The sequence below is a fragment of the Haliotis cracherodii genome, unplaced genomic scaffold, assembly GCF_022045235.1.
Source record: "Haliotis cracherodii isolate W230 unplaced genomic scaffold, xgHalCrac1.p SCAF_7, whole genome shotgun sequence".
NCBI lineage: Eukaryota > Metazoa > Mollusca > Gastropoda > Lepetellida > Haliotidae > Haliotis > Haliotis cracherodii.
Window position 1 is genome coordinate 18,156,671 of NW_027266330.1, and position 19,746 is coordinate 18,176,416.

General features: G+C 40.1%; 1 protein-coding gene across 1 annotated transcript; it reads right to left on the bottom strand.

Annotated features, from left to right (window-relative positions):
• Positions 1-825: 825 nt before the first annotated feature.
• LOC139447801 (micronuclear linker histone polyprotein-like) lies at positions 826-10,310 on the bottom strand. Its single transcript, XM_071229286.1, has 5 exons — positions 9,403-10,310; positions 7,152-7,343; positions 6,581-6,670; positions 3,846-3,936; positions 826-3,033 (listed from the first exon to the last, which is right to left on the bottom strand). Exons 1-5 carry the CDS (start codon positions 10,289-10,291, stop codon positions 2,064-2,066), a joined length of 2,232 nt encoding a protein of 743 aa, XP_071085387.1. The 5' UTR covers positions 10,292-10,310; the 3' UTR covers positions 826-2,063.
• Positions 10,311-19,746: the final 9,436 nt, after the last annotated feature.

Below are 19,746 nucleotides of genomic sequence, written 5' to 3' on the forward strand. Positions count from 1 at the left end.
CACGGGGGGCCCAGTCGTCTAAAAAAGATTCGCTGTGCAGAGTTGCATCCCTTGGACACGCCAGAAACCTATGATTATGTTTCTAGGTTTGTCAGCACCATACTCTTGCGTGTGGGTTTCACCGAAGTTCTAAACTTCCGAGACCTGGGTCACTTCGGGCTTTCCTCCCGCATTAAGCTGACACACCGTGATATAACTGGAATACTGTTAAAAGCAGCGTTAAACACAACTCACTCATTGTCAGCTCCCTTGGGATCATATAATTCCTGTGAGGCATTAGGTTAAAGTCATATTACATCTTGACCTAGGTGCCCATTCACTCTTGGTTGAACAGACATCCCATATAACAGGTTCAGTGTGCTGTGCCGTGCCGTGCCGTGCCGTGCCGTGTCATTCTTCCACCTACTCCCCGTGACTAATGTTTCTTGTTTTCGCCCTACTCTCAGTGAATGGACTACATTGCGTAGTGCACCTGATGGGGCTGGGGATGCTGACACATTGAAGTCGGACCAGAGCACATGGGCATCAAATGTCACAAAAAATATGTGAAGATCTGGGTTAGAATTGATCTTCAGCAACCCATGTTTGTCGTAAGAGGCTACTAACGGGATCGGGTCATCAGGCCCGCTTACTTGGTTGATGCATGTCATATCTCAATTGTGTAGATTGATTCTCATAATGACAATAGTTGGATTGTCTGGTCCAGACTTGATTATTTACAGACCGCCATCATATAGCAGGAATATTGCTGAGTGGGGTGTAAAACAACAAACAAACACAAAAATACATTATAGTCTTTATTCTATGTACACGATGTAACACAGTTTCACTCACTTTGGCACGAGCAGACCAACACTTGATCCATCTGATTGAATAACAACCATCCCTGATATCTTTACTGTAGTCCGTCTTTGATAATAAGTCCATTTTTCAGTGTAAGGTAGTAAAAACAGTTGTCCACCCTAATGATAATGATAGCTTACCTCTCGTGACAAAAAACAGTACTCCATGCTGAGAAGAGCATTACATATTTTTAGTCCCACTAAGTGTAGACGGTTAGTCTGTCATTGTGCAGAATGAGGAATAGCAGGCGACAAACCAAGGATGTCCCACTCCTTGGATAAAACAAATAAATATATAAATAAATAGAAAGTCTCACAAAGGGGTGTGTTCCAAGATCAAATATATCAAGACGAGTTGACAAAAGCTAGAACTATTCGAGCATTGCTGAGGGTATATTTACGTTTATCAGTATGTTTTAAGATATATTTGAGCTTGAAAGACACGGGCAAGATTCCATTCATCATCCAAAGCATTCTTCTAACTTTTTCAGTTAGTAAACAGTATTAACCAGTGTCTTGAGTGTAAATAGTACACCTGTTGAGCTAACTAGCTTCAGTCACACAGAGATTAGTGATCTCATTTGATTTTGACATCATTGTAACTGATGACATCACAATGGTCTGCAAAGTATTGTGATGCAATTTCATTGTAGTAACATTTCAAGGAGATATCACTTGTGAAATCTCCTGTGGAAGCAAGTTTTGGATGATAAATGAATATATAAATAAAGATGCTGACACTAAGACTGGTTGGAGTCACAACGTTTTGACCTCCTAAATCTGAAGATGGATTCATAAACATTGGGGTACAAGAACACACAGTCAGCCTAGTCATAGATTGTCCTACAATCCCAATGGATCATATTGAAGACACATATCAGATGACAGTCAAATGCAGTCTACTGTTGAATTTCTGCAATACCTGTAGTAAAATTCAAGTGGGCAACACAGATAGCCCAGTACTATACGACCAAATGATTTGCTATACAGAGTTGCCTCTCTTTGCCATGCCAGGATCTGCTGTCCATGGGTTTGAGTTCCTTTCTTCCAAAGCAAGACCCGCTGGACCAGTGATGCTACCTGCTTCTCTTATAGTCCAATAAGGAGCACATAGGATCTATTTCATTTTGTGTCTGTAAACCAACGAATATCAAATGTGTTGTTTGATGACAAAAATAAATATATATAAAAACGCAATATGGTTAATCAAGTTGAATTCACTTAATTTTCAGGAATTAATTTTTTCCACACACCACCTGGATGAGTATTTTGTCCTTGACCCCTGACACCCAATAGAGTATTCTGATTGGTTGACAACAAGTCTGTCATGGGCATAAGAAGATCAAGGTCATGTGAATGCAATGCCTTGGCTCTGTCCTCAAGCTGACACAAAGCTGAAATGATGTTACCATCCTCAAACTTGTCTGCTTCTTTGCTGTGCTCAGCAAAGACCTGCTGCTGTTTAGCCAGCGCCTCATCCACTGACATGGCCTCAACAGGCCTTCGAACATGTCTTTTGCTCTTACTTTTATGCTTAATAATGTTTGACCGCTGCTTAACAGTCACAGCCTGCTTACTTTTGTGCTTTGAATCGCTTCTTTTTCGGGGTTTTCTTGCGTGCACTTTCTGCTTTGTGCTACTATGATGTCTGTTATTTTTTTGTTTCGAAAGATTGGAATATTGAGCTTTTTGTACACCTCGCAAACCCGGTTTCCTTGGCGATGATTTGTTGGCTTCTGGGGAAATAAGTTTACCAGACACATTTTTTGTGGAACTTCTTAACTGCCTCTGCACAATGTGACGACAACTACTCCGACTAGGAAGCTTTGCTGGAGAATTATTTGAACACTGTTTGGGCTTCTTAAGATTAATATGTCCTCTAATCAACTGAATTGAATGACCTTTGACAGATGCTGTCATAGTCTGCTTTAAAGGTTTCGTTTTACCATCTTTGTCATCTTTCCCTAATTTTGATATTGTCCTGACTTTGTTTCTTTCTGGACTCTGCTTTTTGTGTTTATCTGTTTTCTTTTTGGAATCTGAACCTTTCTTTGGGCTTCCTTGATTAGACTTGACCTTGACCTTCTTGCAACACAAATCCTCACTTGATTCAGCATCAAGTTTTCTCTTCACTGGTGAAGTTTTTGTTTCAGACTTGTCAGCTGAAATCTTTACTGGACTAGAAGATAATCTGAAAAAAGCAAACAAAGCAATACAAGACTGTTATTTCTTACAGTAATGAGTTTCAGCTTAGTACCCCAACAGAGTTTAAATTAAGCAGGGTCCCTTTTCATAACCATAATGTTAAAGGTTACTGATTTAGGGTCTCTAGATTCAAATACCATAAACTGATCTTTATAGCAAGATTCAACAAGAAATATTCAAAGGTTTGAGAGGTCTGCTCCGGAAATGGAAAACACCTTGTTTTCATCATGAAAACAAAACAAAAGATAAAGAAAAAAAAACCAAGAAATTATCAAAAGGCACCAGTTCCAAACTAGACTGATCTATATAGAAAGTTTCAACAAGAATTATATAACGGTTTTGGAGTTTTGCTCTGGAAACGGAAATTGGACGTGTTCCTAGTAATACCATCCATTATATCCCTGTTTTTTCCAAAGTGCAAACTAAAACTGAGATGATAATGCTAATATTAGTGCTAATAATCATGAGAACTTCTTGAGAAAGTGACCCGTGAAGATCTGGGGTAGAATAGGCCTCAGCACATGCTTGCAGTAAATGGTAAAAGGCGACGATGATTGTTGTAAGCGGCAACGATGATTGTTGTAAGCGGCGACTAACGGGATCGGGTGATCAGGCTCGCCGACTTGGTTGATGCATGTCAGTGTATCCCAATTGCTTGGATTGATGCTCATGATGTCAATCACTGGATTGTCTGGTCCAGACTCAATTATTTTTCAGACCTCCGTCATATAGCTGGAATATTGCTGAATGCGGCGTTAAACAAACAAACAAACAAAACCTTGAGAAGGTGTTACTCACATCCTATTGGGGTTTCCAGGTACTGTTTTCTGTCTCAGTTTTCGATGGCCATCAACTGGTGTTCCCCCTGATGTTGTTAGGGGCAGAACAGCTGGAACAAAAGCTTGTCATGCTGAATGGGTAGACACTCATGGTCTGAACTTGTGAGATGATCGATAATCTAAAAGGATCGATAATTGGAATTATCATCTATGGGAAGAAACATTTAGGATTATCGATATGAAAATTGTCTCATTGATAATGAAATATATAAACTGTTGTGATGAAATATGGTTTAACTTTACTGAAACATACTTGTTATTGTCAATTATGTCAAATCCCGAAGAACTGGTTTCGTTATTTCTCAAATGTCCACAAAGTAGTCCATGCACAAATATGTCACCACTCACCAGTGGCATGAAATATGTTGATTTCTTTCAGACTTTTTATAATATTTGCTCAAAGTTACCTTTCCCATATTGACTGATAATCGTTAACGTCAATTTCTGGGATCTATATTGGTAGCCAGCCCTAGTTAGACCACTCACAAGGTTGATAGGCTGGCTGAGTGAAACAGGCCACCTTGCAATTTGCAAAAACATCCGCGTCAGCCCAGCCCACACCGACTAGACAAGCCGATCAGTAACAGTTGTCATCAATAAAACAATTTAGTTTCATTAGTTTCTTATACTGGTACTTGTGTATTGTCTGCCATACATGGAAGGAAGCTCAGTGATACCGGGTAATTTAGCATAATGAGTTACGTCAGAGACACTTCAACATGACTAATATCAGTCTCAATGACTACTACTACATGTTTCAAAGTATGTGCTGTAATACATTTGGGCAGAAAACAAGATAGAAATCAACTAAGAATGTGTATTTCAAGATGTAGGGACAACAGTTGCTTGAAATGTGACATCTTTCTGTAACTAATCATCTAACTGTTACTTAGAGAGAATTTCTATCTAATCTGTCTGTCTGAATACAAGAGTAGTTACTGAGGTACACACCATTATGAACAGAATCAAAATCAAACTTGTTGCCATGGAAACAGGAAAAAAATATTTCTTAAAACAAGTCCTAAATAGCAAAAGGCACCACTTCAGCCCTTGAATAATACATGTACCAAGATTGGAAGAAAAATATTGAACAGACCCATGGTCTCCCTTGTTTCTAACTTGTTTCCATGGAAACAGGAAAAAAATATTTCTTAAAACAATTCCTAAATAGCAAAAGTCATCACTTCAGTCCATGGTTAAAACATGTACCAGGTTTAGATGAAGTCTTTCACAGTTTTTCAAATTGTGCTCGGAAATGACACCTACCCCACCCCTTTGAGACTAAGGCCAAATTGTTTCCATGGAAATCGAGAAATATGAAAATGCCAAAAATCTGCAAACAGCAAAAAGCACAACTTCAGGATCTGTTTGATATATCTGCCAATTTGTGTTAAAAAATATTGAACGGTTTTCGAGTTATGCCCCGGTAATGAAATGATTATGGTCAGACAGATGGATGGACAAACAGACGAGGCGTTGACTATATCGCCCCGCATTATATGCCGTGGGAATAATAAATTAACTTAAATTGAAAGACTTTTAAACATAGGCAAATGATATAAATTCACTTTGTTTAATTCTGGTAATATTTTATGTACCACATGGGTCAGCGCTGCTTTGAACATGTTGACCAGTATTTAACTACGATGGAAGCCAAAAGTCACAGACAGACTTTCAACGAAATAATCACAATTGTATTTTCTCTATGTCATAATGTGGAGCAAACAATTCAAACAAGGACTGGTTATTGATCATCAGTGAGTGAGTTGGGTTTAATCCTGATGTGAACAGTTTTCCAGTTGAATCACGGCATGTCAGCACAACGAATCGCAGCACCTTAGACGACTGGACCACCCATAGCTCCTTATTGATCATGAAGTTTGCATGATACATGATAACAGTCCAAATTGGCATCTATTTCGTTACTGAAAACGATTTGAAGCTTTTCAGCAATGTGTACCTTCTTTCGAAAATGAATTAGGTGTGTGTGTCTGACTGACTGCTTGTACTGGTCTGGATTGATATTGGTTTTATCGTGCTATCCCACTGGGATACCATGCTGCAGTTTATTGAGTGAGTGAGTGAGTTGGGTTTAACGCCGCTTTTAACAGTATTCCAGTTATCATGGTTATATCACGGCGTGTCAGCTTAATGTGGGAGGAAAGCCGGAAGTGATGCAGGTCTCAGGCGGTTACCACTTCGGTGAAACCCATGAGCACGGGTATGGTGCTGACAAAAATAGAAACATAATTGGGGCGAACCGGGATTCGAACCCACAATCATAGGTTTCTGGCGTTCCCAAGGGACGCAACTCTGCACAGCGAATCGCGGCGCCTTAGACGACCCGTACCCCCCATGCTGCAGTTTAACATGAACAGCCCACTCTAACACAGTATACTAACTCTGAGCCGACCAGTTCTTTTATCCCCTAAATGCCAAGCACCAGGCAGGGAAACAACAAGTACATATCTATTTGGTATGACACTGGCCAAGATCAAACCTACCGACCTTCCACTTTCTGGGCAGACACTCCATAAACTAGACCAAGGACGCGGTCCGACACAACCATACACCTTAGACAAATGTTACCATTTAAGATTTGATACATCACACTCAAAATCTTAACATGTGATAAGGTATAATTTTCTAATAACAGTTCCTATAGGTAGCACAGAGACATAGTAGAATACTTACCAGGTCTTGACTTAGAATATCCACTGGCATGAGAGTCGGTACTGATGTCACTCTGGGAATCGGCATCCTTACTGGCACTTGCTGTGCTTCCTGGAACAAGAAACTGTCCTGGTTAACGCCCACTCAACTTGGTATCCATGAGAGATAACGATACCTAATTTGTAATTTCTTACTGAGCCCATTCTACACCACGACCTGGCAGCACTTCATCATGTTCATCAGGGGGTGTTGGGGTAGTCCTGTGGTTAAAGTGTTTGCTCGTCACGCCAAAGACCCAGGTTCGATTCCCCACATGGGTACAATGTGTGAAGCCCATTTCTGGTGATCCCTGCCGTGAGATTGCTGGAATATTGCTTAAAGCGACATAAAACCATACTCACTCACTCATGAGTCAGGACCGTCAGAATTGATATATTTCTTTAACAAGATCTCAGAATCTGACATGGGCATTTAGCATGTATAAATGGTTAAGGAGACTTTGGGAAACTTCAACTTTTTTTCTGTTGGCCCAAAACATTTTCCAAGGTTTTTTCTGGATAGAACCAGTCATCAATTTGATGTTCATATTTACCAGGAATTGTGACAAGTCCTCCATCATCAGTCTTCAGAATGGAAGCAGTTGTCTTTTCTTCTACGTGCAGTTTCTTTGCACCGACTGAAGTCTCCTCATCAAATGACTGTCTTCTACACTTCAGATACTTCACAGGCGACATCTGAGGTTTCCCCGAACTTCTCCTGGATGAGACTGTAAGGTCAGCTGCACCTTTGAGATTTGTTAAGGTGAAACATGAGAGTCTCTTATGCATCACACACTGAAGCATATTTAACCGTTTTTATATTTGGGATAACTCTTTCTTAGTAAAGTACAGATTCTCGTACTTTTTGGGGTAGAGTCCTGTCCGGGATTCGAACCCACACTTGCCAGAGTGAGGCACCTAATCGCCAGCACACAAAGTCAGTGATCTAACTCACTCAGCCACCGAGGCTTCCACAAAAATGAAAGTCTGACAACTGGTAGTCTAGATCACGTACTTTGAGTACCCCTCTGACAAGTGTAAATTGGCACGGCTCCCATGGCCGAAAGCTATGAATACACAATGCCATTTAGAAAGTGGTCAAATGTAACCGATGTTATATCTGGAATAACACTTTCTTAGTAAAGTACAGATTCTCGTACTTTTATGGGGTAGAGTCCTGTCCGGGATTCGAACCCACACTTGCCAGAGTGAAGCACCTAATCGCCAGCACACAAAGTCAGCGATCTAACTCACTCAGCCACCGAGGCTTCCACAAAAATGAAAGTCTGACAACTTCATTTTTGAAGAGATCACGTCTAGATCACGTACTTTGAGTACCCCTCTGACAAGTGTAAATTGGCACGGCTCCCATGGCCTAAAGCTATGAATACACTGAAGCATCATGGCATATTGACATGGTTACGGACATGACTTATTATCATGATTATCAAACATTGGGAAAGTAATTAATTCTGCATATTTATCAATATTCTTGACGGAAAGATGGAAATTCTGCATCTGTACCCTGTCGAGCTATTCAACATATTCAATATAAAAATGAAGGAACTAATTATCTTGAAACTATCAATGAAAAATTGATTTACCTATTATTGAACATGTTGAATAATGCAACCTTATCATGCTTATATTAATGTCAACATGCACCAACATGACCAAGCATGCCAAGTGCATGTAAAAAAACAGATTTGTGTCTTACCCTTACATGTCCACTCAACATTGATCTTTGAACACAGTCAATACTCAAGTCTAAGCTTTATGTACATACTACATCTATAATCCACATGTTAAGTAAGGATAAGAATTTATGGATGAACAACTTCTTTATTACAATAAGAACAACGTTTCGGTGTAGGTTCTAACACAGTTATCAAGCAAGTGATATACAGAGTGTGGTTGGCAAGTATCTATACAAGTAGGAGCCAATGTTTATACAGTAGAGTAGAAGTTGTTATACTGGATTTACCATCCAAAACTGGCTCCCACAGCCATCACTCGTTGATAAAAGTGTCAAAAATCCTCGGCAAGCCTCGGAATTTTTCCACTTTTATCAACTTGTGTTGATATATTTGATATCAAAAGACACTCGGGTGAGATTCTCTATATCTACTCTACTGTACAAACATTGGATATCTACTCTACTGTATAAACATTGGATATCTACTCTACTGTATCTACTCTACTGTATAAACATTGCCTCCTACTTGTATATAAACTTGCCAACCACACTCTGTATATCACTTGCTTGATAACGGTGTTAGAACCTACACCGAAATGTGGCTCTTAATTGTAATAAAGAAGTTGTTCATCCATAAATTCTTATCCTTACTTGGTACTCCAACTTCTGAAAGCCTGTCAAAGAAGTTAATCCACATTTTATTTGTCGTGCTTTGGGGGGCTTAATGTCATCAAACTGTGGCCATGTCAAGCTTATGTGCACATGTTTTACATTTCTCTGGTGCAACAAGGTTAAATCAAGTCCTGATTTTGCCTTGTTTACTACTATTCCAAATGTTCAAATAAGAAAAAATATCATCTGATCATGATAATACATGCAAAAACTGGACCCAAGACATTTTTCTAAGTTTACTAAAACAAAAATTCCGTAAATATGGTGAATTGTTAATTGAGTTCTGCAAGGGTTATCAAAAGTACATAAATTAAATATATATATGTTTGTATATATTATCAAATTCCAATTTATTCTGTTGGTCCAAAATATTTCCTAGTTTTTTTTATGTAGATAGAACCAGTCATCAATATGATCATTATGATATTTATGTTTACCAGGAATTGTGACAAGTCTTCCATCATCAGTCAGAATGGAAGCAGTTGTCTTTTCTTCTACGTGCAGTTTCTTTGCACTGACTGAAATCTCATCAGGTGACAGTCTTCTACGCTTCACAGACTTTTCTGGCGACATCTGAGGTCTCCCCAAAGTTCTGACTGAGTCTGTAAGATCTGCACCTCTGAGACTTGTTTGCTGTGAAGCATGAGTTTCCTTTGATGAGCTATCTACAGCTGAAAAATTAGTATCTTCTCCTTGCGATGTCTGAGACTGTTTAGAAGTCACATCACTCCTATCAACTTTCCCTACAGACACAACACTACTTTTACCACCACTACCGCGACTTGATCTTGTCAAGTCAAGGGGTACTTTACTGTAGGTATACCTTGATGCACATCCCTGCTCCTTTGTGACATAAGATTTTGACTTAACAGAAACACCCTGATCATCCTTTGTCTGTTTACTGGGTACAGGATCAGCAGGATCAGCAGGATCAGCGGTGTCACACTTGTTGTTCTTGTGTTCCAAAGTCTTAGTGTTTTTAGTTCTGGGAATGTGATTAGATGGTTTGTGCGAAACTAGAGCTGTGTTAATGTCATTACTCGCATTGTAATCACAAATAATATCTGAATCACTTTCTGCACTTGATTTATGAGCTCTATCTTCAGCTACATTCTCAGTGGACTGTCTACATTCCTTCCTTTCATTACAGCTGTCCTCACTAGAAACTAAAGACGCCTTCTCCTCTGGTGATCCTGGACACTCAAGATTTGATTTAGGAACTTTCGGTCTTTTTCTTTTTGCTCCACTGACTGTGTAAAAACCTGGTCCCACGATGGTGTTGTAGAGCCCATCAAACAATTCCTTCACAGCCACAGTCTGCTCCATCACCTGTACCAGGGTCTAGCTGACAACCTGCAACTATATTTGAAGAGTCCATTAAACATCTTCACAGTCAAACAAGCCTTTCAGGGGACAGCAACTCTGAAGCAGATCATTTTTTTGCAGGCTAGACAAGAACAAATTGTTTCTAATCTGCAACTGAACATGTTAGATACTCAGTGTGCATACATACAACCACACATAGCTTTTTGGTAGGAATAAAGAACAACTTAAGAAGTCGCAAATCATGCAAATGCTTTACCATTTATGTTCACACAACATTCAAAATATAACAGAAACACATTCTGTACTACAAACTGATATAACGAGCAGGGAAGCTGATTTGCAAAGAGATCTAACCATCTGAAAGTTTTTTAACTTACATTGTTGTGTATTAAGTTGTATGAGATACCATCAGAGTCTTTGTTACAGTTAATTCTACCCAAATCAGCAGGGCATCCATGTACAGTCAAATCAGTGGCACACTTCCATAATCATGATAATTACACATTATTGTTCCAACTGCAAGCTGTCATCTGGTACATTCACAAAGAAACTCTGACACTGATAATCTTGATGACAGTTTGACACTTATCTTAATTCATGATAAACAATACACTAATAAGTTAGGTGTGGGGTCAACATGGTCAAGGTGTCTCACACACTCTGTCATGGATTTCTATTGCATGGTTGTAATATCAGATTTTGGAAATTCTTGAAAATAGAATCAAGATTTTGTTAATTATTTTCCTTGACAAACTTGTGTATTTCTTCCACCATGTTTTCAACGACAGGTTGTAAATGTTGCATGGGTAAGGAGGCCTTTGCCGGACATCACAGTGTGTAAAAACATGATGACAAATGGCAGAACACTGACATTTAATGCGCACAGCCATAACATAGGCAACTTTGTAATGCATCAATAAATCGACCTACAATATGTGTCTAGTTACCAAAAATAATTATATCGTGATAAATTAGTGTATCAATATACGGACCTACAATATGATAGTTTAGTCATCTAGATAGGTATCACAGTATCATTTTTTCATGTTCGATATATCGGGATATATATATCGCCGATTGGTGGTTATCCCCGACCTGCTCATTGAGGTTTACATGTGTTCCATGTAACTGGTTAGCTTGCTGAGACAAGCGCCCAAGACAATCAAACTCTCTGCAAAACGCCTGTTTTACTGCATTCTCATCTATTACTACGGGATACACCAAACTCGCCTAAAATTCGATTTTGACCCGACTCGCCTAAAAAGTTTTTGAGCGAACTACGGTCGGTTTTGTATTTTAGAATAAATATGTAACTATCAGAAATACATAGTAATGCATTTTATACACATAATGTACCTAAATGTTAGTGTTGTAGTCACGGTCCCAATAGCGTAACCGACTGGGCTCTGACTCAACATGAAGTGCAGATGTAAATATGACAGAAGATGATACGTTGTTTTGTTTTGTTTTATTTCCATACTTGTGTATGAATATACTAGTAATTGTGATCATTAGGCCTAACCTAAGTTATATTTGGCAAACGCATACCAAAATATTATATATATCTTTTGTGTGAGTCGGGTCAGATTTTTTTAGGCGAGTCTGGTGCAACTCATTACTACACTGCCACTGCCAGACGGGCTACCCCAGGGCCAGCTGTCACGAATATAGTCGGAACTATTTTGACTCATGAAAACACTCTCAACCATGTACATAAAGTGTGTTGTCAAGTACACGTGAGCATCAGACGCCAAATCAACAACATATAAGTAAAAAAGAAACTTACCGTTTTAATTTGTTCTGGTTCGCCGAGTTATCCGAGTGAATCAGTCAGTCTGACTTGAAACATTGTGACTTGGTAAATGTTGCAAAATGAGCAAAAGCATTTCAACATTATTCGACCCCAAGTCGATACAACTGACACGTAATTAAAATTGTATGATCACATAGTGAACGTATTGCTTGCTCAGTACTTATTTCAAAGCAACGGTAAAACCAAAACAACATAAAAAGTCTCTTTCGACTTTACCGCCATGTTGAATCAAGGGGCATAACTCTTTATACCTTTCGAATTGTACCGCTTAAATAACACTAATTTGGAGGACCGTACTTATTTATTTTCAGATTTGTTGGATTTGCAATCATTAACAATTTATTTCATAGCACTATTTTCACACATTCAAACACTCTGAGAACTTTTAATTTAATAAAATACAACACATACAGTCATTCATGATACATTTCAATTCCCGTTTCACACTCTATGATTGGGATAACTGGTGATTATCCCTTCGACTAAGTACCAGCTAACACATTAAGCGTCCCTCACAAGCAGTTGACACACAGTGGTCGGTGATCTTAGTCCTCTTCCAGCGGCCTTGTTATCAAAGAACAACAAATACATTGAGTTAACTCAATTTTTCGCGTTGACATAGTCTGAACTACTAAGCTCTTAAGGAAGGGAATTTATTCTGTATTATGCGGAACACAGCGTTATCAGTTATTTAAAAAATGTTTTGCGGAAGAGCTGATACTTTTCAGAAGCTATATGAAGTACTAAACGGTTTTTCTGAAATTGTAGTCACTGTTTCATAATAATATTTAAAATCATATACATTATTGTGTACGAATCCGCGTTTATTGGTACGAGTCTTCTAGTTGATTAGGTACGGGAGAGTACGGGCTATCCAACATTGTGTACAAGGTATGGATCTCCGTGAGTAAGATTGTCCATGCAGTTCCTCTTCTATACAAGGACATGTCAGCCAACTTAAAAAAAACCAAACAAACATATTAACATCCAGTACCCAGGCTTTCTTTGTTCAAAATGTAATGAAATGTGGTATGTGTTTTAAAGTTGGCAGTGTAACTCATTATATACTATGGGTGGCGGAAAAACTCTGAGTCTATCTGTGATGAAAGCGTTGGTGGAGTTGGTTGCTTATTATTTTTCAACACAATCCCCTCCGAGGACGACACACTTCTGCCAATGACGCTGGAGTGCCCGGATCCTGGTGGTGTAAAAAGTCACCCACAGCAAAAATGACCTCATCATCACATGCACAGTTCTTTCTTCAAGTCTGGGAAGAAGTAGAAATCAGACGGTGGCAAATGCGGCGATTACGGGGGATGTTAAATGGGTTTAAAGCCATGCATTGCAGCCATGGCAACAACAGACTTGTACGCAGTCGCTTAAATTTGTCCTAGTGGAACAGAACAGCTATAACATTGGCTGACATTTCGCGAGGCAGTCCACCTGTAAGATTCTTTTTTTTCCTTGAATCCCAGAAAACCGAAGCCATCACTCCGCCAGGTGAAGGACCAGACTTTACCTTCTAAATTCTTGGTCGACGTTAGATGTTTAGTCTCTGGCTGATAGCGGTGAACCCAAGACTCACCCAGGGTGACAAATCACTCAACAAAATCAAAACTTCAAAACGACGCAAATCTTCACCAAAGATGAAGAACCTGGTGAGTTTCTGATCAGGTCTCAGAAGCCTTGGAACTAAACGTGCTGAAACCTTTGTCATGCCCACTTCGTTTTTCAGAATGTTCCCAAGTCTAGGAGATGCCCCTTCTGTATTGAGAAAGTGAGATCGGGTGAGTCGTCGATCATACATAATTTTATCATGTATTTTATCAACATATTCCTTAGTGGTGGCAGTTGAAGTTCTTGCTGATCTTTGATCATTTTCGAGTCTGCCTCCACCCCACCCCCCCCACCCCCCACCCCCTTAAACCCCGCTGCCCACTTCTTAACAGTGGCAAAGGAAGGAACATCATCCCCGAAAGTTGACACCATGTCCGTATGGGCGGGTGTTGGAGTTGATTGGAGCATGGAAGCCTATTCTATTCCATTTTCACCACCAGAGAATATCTAGTACTTTTGATGCCTACTAAAGTATGCTGCCTGATCGTGTGTTGGATTCAAATGCAACATGTGACTATATAGAAGTATTGTACTTAATATATGAAAACTGTTAAGGGTGTACAACTTCCGTAGTTAGGCTCAGAACGTTTGAGCCACACCTCGTACGCCCCGTTGCAATATTTTTGTTTGTATTTTGTTCAACGCCGCACTCAGCATTAATAATATTCCAGCTATATGACGGCGGTCTGTAAATAATCGAGTCAGGACCAGACTAGAGCTATGAAGCTGAAAGAGATTCAAATCAGATTTTCATTATGGCCTCCCCAGCAGCCATGTTGAAAAAGGTATTTATGGCCAGTACCCGGTCCTAATTGTTGAAATGTATATGGGATTTGCTGTATGTTTTCAAAGTGTTGGAGTTCAACACATACTTTCTGTTTTTGCAATATTTTAAATTTTGACATTGTTTTGACCTTTGTGATTAGATGATAAGTGCTTTTACATTCTCTCAAAATGTAGTTTTGGCTCTCCAAAATCTCTGAAACTGAGGACTGAGGAAGCAAAACCTGTGCATGTTTTTTTCTTATGATGACATCATATTTTGTTCAAATCACTAGATTTTTCTGTTACTTTTTCGTACACAGTATTAATGCTGATACTTGAATATCAATGCAAATATCAAGACCCCTCAAAATCCGAATTAATGAACGTCACAGTTCAGATTCTAAAGCTGACTCAAAATCAGCTATATAAAGTTGAAATAAAGGAAAGGAAATCGCAATAATAGTTAAAAGTTATACAAATAAAGAATGAAAGTTACAATTAAATGTCATTATTTACATATGAATAATAAATTCAAAATACTAAACAATACCAATGAACAACTCACCATCAAGAGACGTCATATGTAAAGAAAGAAAAATATGCACAAAAGAACGTCAGTGCATAGAAAGGACACCAATCTGGACACTTTGTCTGGAGATAAGCTATTTTTCAGCTGCAGCTGCAAAACCAGATCTTTTTAAAAAAGAAAAGAAACTATGAGCCTTAATATTTTAAAAAGAAAAACACCTTGCAATTGTACTTTTTGTGGCAGACAATTTCCTTTTTTTCAATATTCTGAAGCGTAATTATTGTTTCAAGAATTTCCTGGGACAATTAATTTTTTTCAATAAAATCCCCCTCCCAGAATATCAAATATCGGTCCCTTGGCCAGGTCAGACATTGTAGTTCCCCGATCCCCGTGCAGTTGGTTCTTACGACAAGCGTGGGTTACTTGGGCCCTTGTTTGGACAGGAATCCCTGCAAGGGAGGGCGGCTTGAAAACAGACATACCACAGGGGTTTATGTATCGTTCGAATTGTACTTTTAAAATAACACAGGTTGGTCGTACCGACGAAGACCAAAGGTAAAACACAAGTCACTGATAACAACGGTACCCTCTTTGCTTTAGGCACACACACTTCAAACTTTTTGCACATGTGGTCATTAATGAAATATTAAACATATTTTGTTTGGCAGGTAATCAATTTTTATTTGTAGATTAGCGTTTCGAGATATTTTCTCTCAAACATTATCATCGGAGGTCTACATTCACAGAGCCCAAACTGAAAGGAACAATATTGTTAAAGAAAGGTTTAACTGTAGCATTACACACAGTGTGGGTGAGTGAGTGAGTATGGATTTACGCCGCTTTTAGCAATATTATGGCGGGGGACTCCGGAAATGGGCTTCACACACTGTACCCAAGTGAGATATCGAACCTGGGCGTTTGGCGTGGCGCGTGAACTCTTTAACCACTATTTATTAAAGCTACCCCAAGGCCCCCTTAAGTGTACCTATAAACAAGACTTATAAGTTAACATTTCGTCACTGCATTTTGCCTTGCCCCGTACTCCCCTCACTCAGATTCTTTATCACAATATTGCAATTCTGTCCTCACTTTGATGAGTTCACGCACACGGGTAACATTGAGTTTCTCATCGGTAATCTTCTGCATCTTTTTATTGATCTTTTCTTAAAGATTTGTCTCCAGTCTGTCTATTCGTTCAAAGATTCAAACATTTACATCATATTTGAAGATAGATCTTGAAGTACATTCAAAACATCTGACGCGCTGCAGATAGTACCAGGCTTATTCTTTCTACTGTCAAAGCGCATGTTGAAGGGGAATTAGCTCTTGAGGGAATAAAGGACAAAATCGACATCACTGTCCCGGAACGCTTTATACACAACATGTAAACAATAAACAACAATTGCACAATGAGCGGAATACCTGCGCTGACAACACAAACACAGCGATGAGCGGACCTTCCAGCTCAGGCGTACAAGAGGTGAGCGGAGCTCCAGCTCACCTCAGGGCGTTTCCTACGAGCGGCACATCCTGCTCGAGGTCGTCCCTATGCCAGCACTCGGAATACCAAGCCTGACTAACACCGTAGTAACTGTGTAAGGGTAGCACAAATATATAGTAATGAACAACAATGGAAATATACAACGACGTTGCTCTGGACATGGGACTTCCGGGGGTGACGTACCGACACAACTCAGGGGATGAACAATTAAGGCAATAAATGTCATACTATAAATAACAGTAATTAACGGGAAGTGATAAAGTAGCCCAGTTTGGCTGAAAGTCAATATACAATGAAATGTTGGTGAGGATTAACAACGGGGATTAGCGCCTAAACCGTAATGACAATTAAGTTATGGAGACATGGCTACAGGGTAATTAGCCTTTGGAGTCAAATGTACTTCAGACAATGGTAGTCATAAATCAGTCGCTATGACACTACTATGTCCATCAGTACTCGCACTTCCCTACCCAGACATATACTGTACGAGGGCCATTCAATATATAACCAGCCTAACCTATTTGCTACTGCTCCTCACTTCTTCTTTTTCCACATGATCACCATTGAGGTCTATGCACTTTGTCCAGCGATGTGTGAGAGCTAAAAGCCCGTTGTGATAGAAACCATGGGGTTGTTCGTGTAACCACCCCTCCACTGCTGTCGTGAGTTCATCATCGGACCGGAAATGACGTTCACGCAGTTCTTTCTTCAAGTTTGGGAAGAGAAAGTAGTCGCTTAGTGCCAGGTCTGGTGAGTAAGGTGGATGAGGCAATACTTTGAACCCGTTCCGCTTCACTGCGGCAACCGCAAGTCGACAGGTGTGCACTCTGGCATTATCATGTTGGAGCAGCACACCTTTTGTGATCTTTCCACGACGTTTGGCAAGAATAGCAGTCCGCAAACGGTCCAGGAGATCGGAGTAGTACTCTCCAGTAATAGTCTGGCCACGTGGCAAGTAGTCAATGAGCAAGACCCCTTTGGTATCCCAAAAGATGGTTGCTATGACTTTGCCAGCCGATGGTTGAGTCTTAAACTTTTTGGGACGGGGTGAAGCAAAGCCAGTCCACTGCTTACTCTGTTCTTTGGTTTCTCGGTCATAGTGGTGTACCCAGGTTTCATCACCAGTAACAATTCTCTCCATAAAGTTGTCTGCATCCCGACTGCATTGCGTCAAAAGTGCCTGACACATTGACGCACGTACATCCTTCTCATCATCACTCAGACATTTCGGGACCCATCGGGCAGACAGCTTCCTCATACCCAGACGATCATGCAAAATCGTATGGACACTTTCCTTCTGAAATGTCCAAGGCCTTGGCCATTTTTGAAACCTTCATTCGCCTGTCTTTGACAACCAGTTGTCTCACAGCTTCACTGGTTTGGTCATTGGTCACCTCTACAGGCCTGCCAGGGCGTAGCTCATCTTCAAGGTTCACCCGACCCCTCTTAAATTCTGCAACCCAGAATTTGACCTGTGCATACGAAGGTGCACTGTCACCATAAACATCTGACAATTCATCTACCCTTGCCATCTTTATAGATCACGTGTGTGACTTCAAATACAATTTCCTCAGTGAAACTTTGTCTATGCACGTGACATACATTGGTGCACAGCACGTGACAAGCATGCAACCGTTAAGATCTGATAAATAGCTTAGGCTGGTTATATATTGAATGGCCCTCGTATTTATGTGAGTCATTCACACTTAATGATTCCATGGAGGTCAATTTAAATACCTGAAACATTCACATTGTGTCACAGAACCTTGTAACATAGTTCTCAGATATACGCAAAGAGAAAGGTTAAGCACACCCTTATTTCTGAACCATTACAAATGTCAAAAGTCATGGCATGGGATATCTAACCACAGGAACTGGGCTATACCAATGTCATCGGATAGAACACAAATTTGACAACAAATAAAGAAGGTATTGGTGAGTTGATGAGTTGTTATTGAAATTTACTGACAAAAACACCATGGTAACCCAGGTACTGATTTTCACCTTAGACAACACCTAAAAAAGGTATGGAGCTGTAGGATTAAGTAAACGAGTTATTTTTGATGTTGCATCTGAAAATGTTCCTTAAAGTCTCTACTTGACATGACACGTGGAACAGGTGAGTAGCGGACATAACCGCCACATGCCCGGATGACGTATTCCACCCTACCTCTCATGCCTTCAGTCAGACGTTGGATCTGTTGATGGGTCAAAACAACCATTCCTGATGCAATGCTGCTTCCAATTGAAGATCTCGTTCCTGTATGCGCCGCCCCAGAATATCCTTCAAATCTGGGCTCATTGCTGGCCAGGGTAGAGTCGTTATTGCATTAGCCCTCTTGTAATCCACGACTGCATGCGAACGATGAGGCCTGGCATTGTCATCCATGTACTGAGGTCGAGTAGCAAGAGGATGGTTATCAAAATGAGTGACGACGACTGGCCTTAAAACGTTCCGGATGTACTGAGCCACTGTTAAGTTGCCCCATAAGGTGACCAAATCCAACCTGCAATCATGAGAGATACACCCCTGATCGATTACCGAGCCCCCACCGTTTGCAACAGTCGGTTTAATATTCCTTTGAGTGTAGGCCGTGTTCCGGTGCCTCCAAACCCTCGTTCTTCCATCAGTGACGTGGAGCCGAAAGCGACTTTCGTCTGACCAATCTATCTAACTCGCACTGCCAGAGTGAGGCACCTAATCGCCAGCACACAAAGTCAGCGATCTAATCCACTCAGCCTCTGAGGCTTCAACAAAAAATGAAAGTCCGATCAACTGGTAGTCGAGATCACGTACTTTGTGTACCCCTCTGACAAGTGTAAATTGGCACAGCTCCCATTGCTGAAAGCTATTAACACACAATACCATCTAGAAAGTGGTCAAATGTAATATTTGTAAAACTATATTTGGGATAACACTTTCTTAGTAAAGTATAGATTCCAGGATGTTTTTGGGTTGAGTCCAATACGTGTCTCCCTTTGGGAGGATACGGGTTAGAATTGATCTTCAGCAACCCATGCTTTTCTCCCCTTGTGAAGATCCGGTTAGAACTGGTGTTCAGCTACCCATGCCTGTCTCCCCTGTAAAGATCTGAGTTAGAATTGATCTTCAGCAACCAATGCATGTCTCCCACTGTGAAGAAGCGGGGTAGAAAAGGTCTTCAGCAATCCATGTTTATCTCCCCCTGTAAAGATCTGGGTTAGAATTGATCTTCAGCAACCCATGCATG

Coding starts and splice junctions, on each gene's coding strand:
- LOC139447801 (XM_071229286.1), bottom strand. CDS start 10,291: ATGGAGCAGACTGTGGCTGTGAAGGAATTGTTTGATGGGCTCTACAAC. Junction 6,671..7,151: donor AGGACTTGTCACAATTCCTG/GTAAATATGAAC, acceptor TTCTTGTTCCAG/GAAGCACAGCAAGTGCCAGT. Junction 3,937..6,580: donor ATATTCTAAGTCAAGACCTG/GTAAGTATTCTA, acceptor CTTTTGTTCCAG/CTGTTCTGCCCCTAACAACA.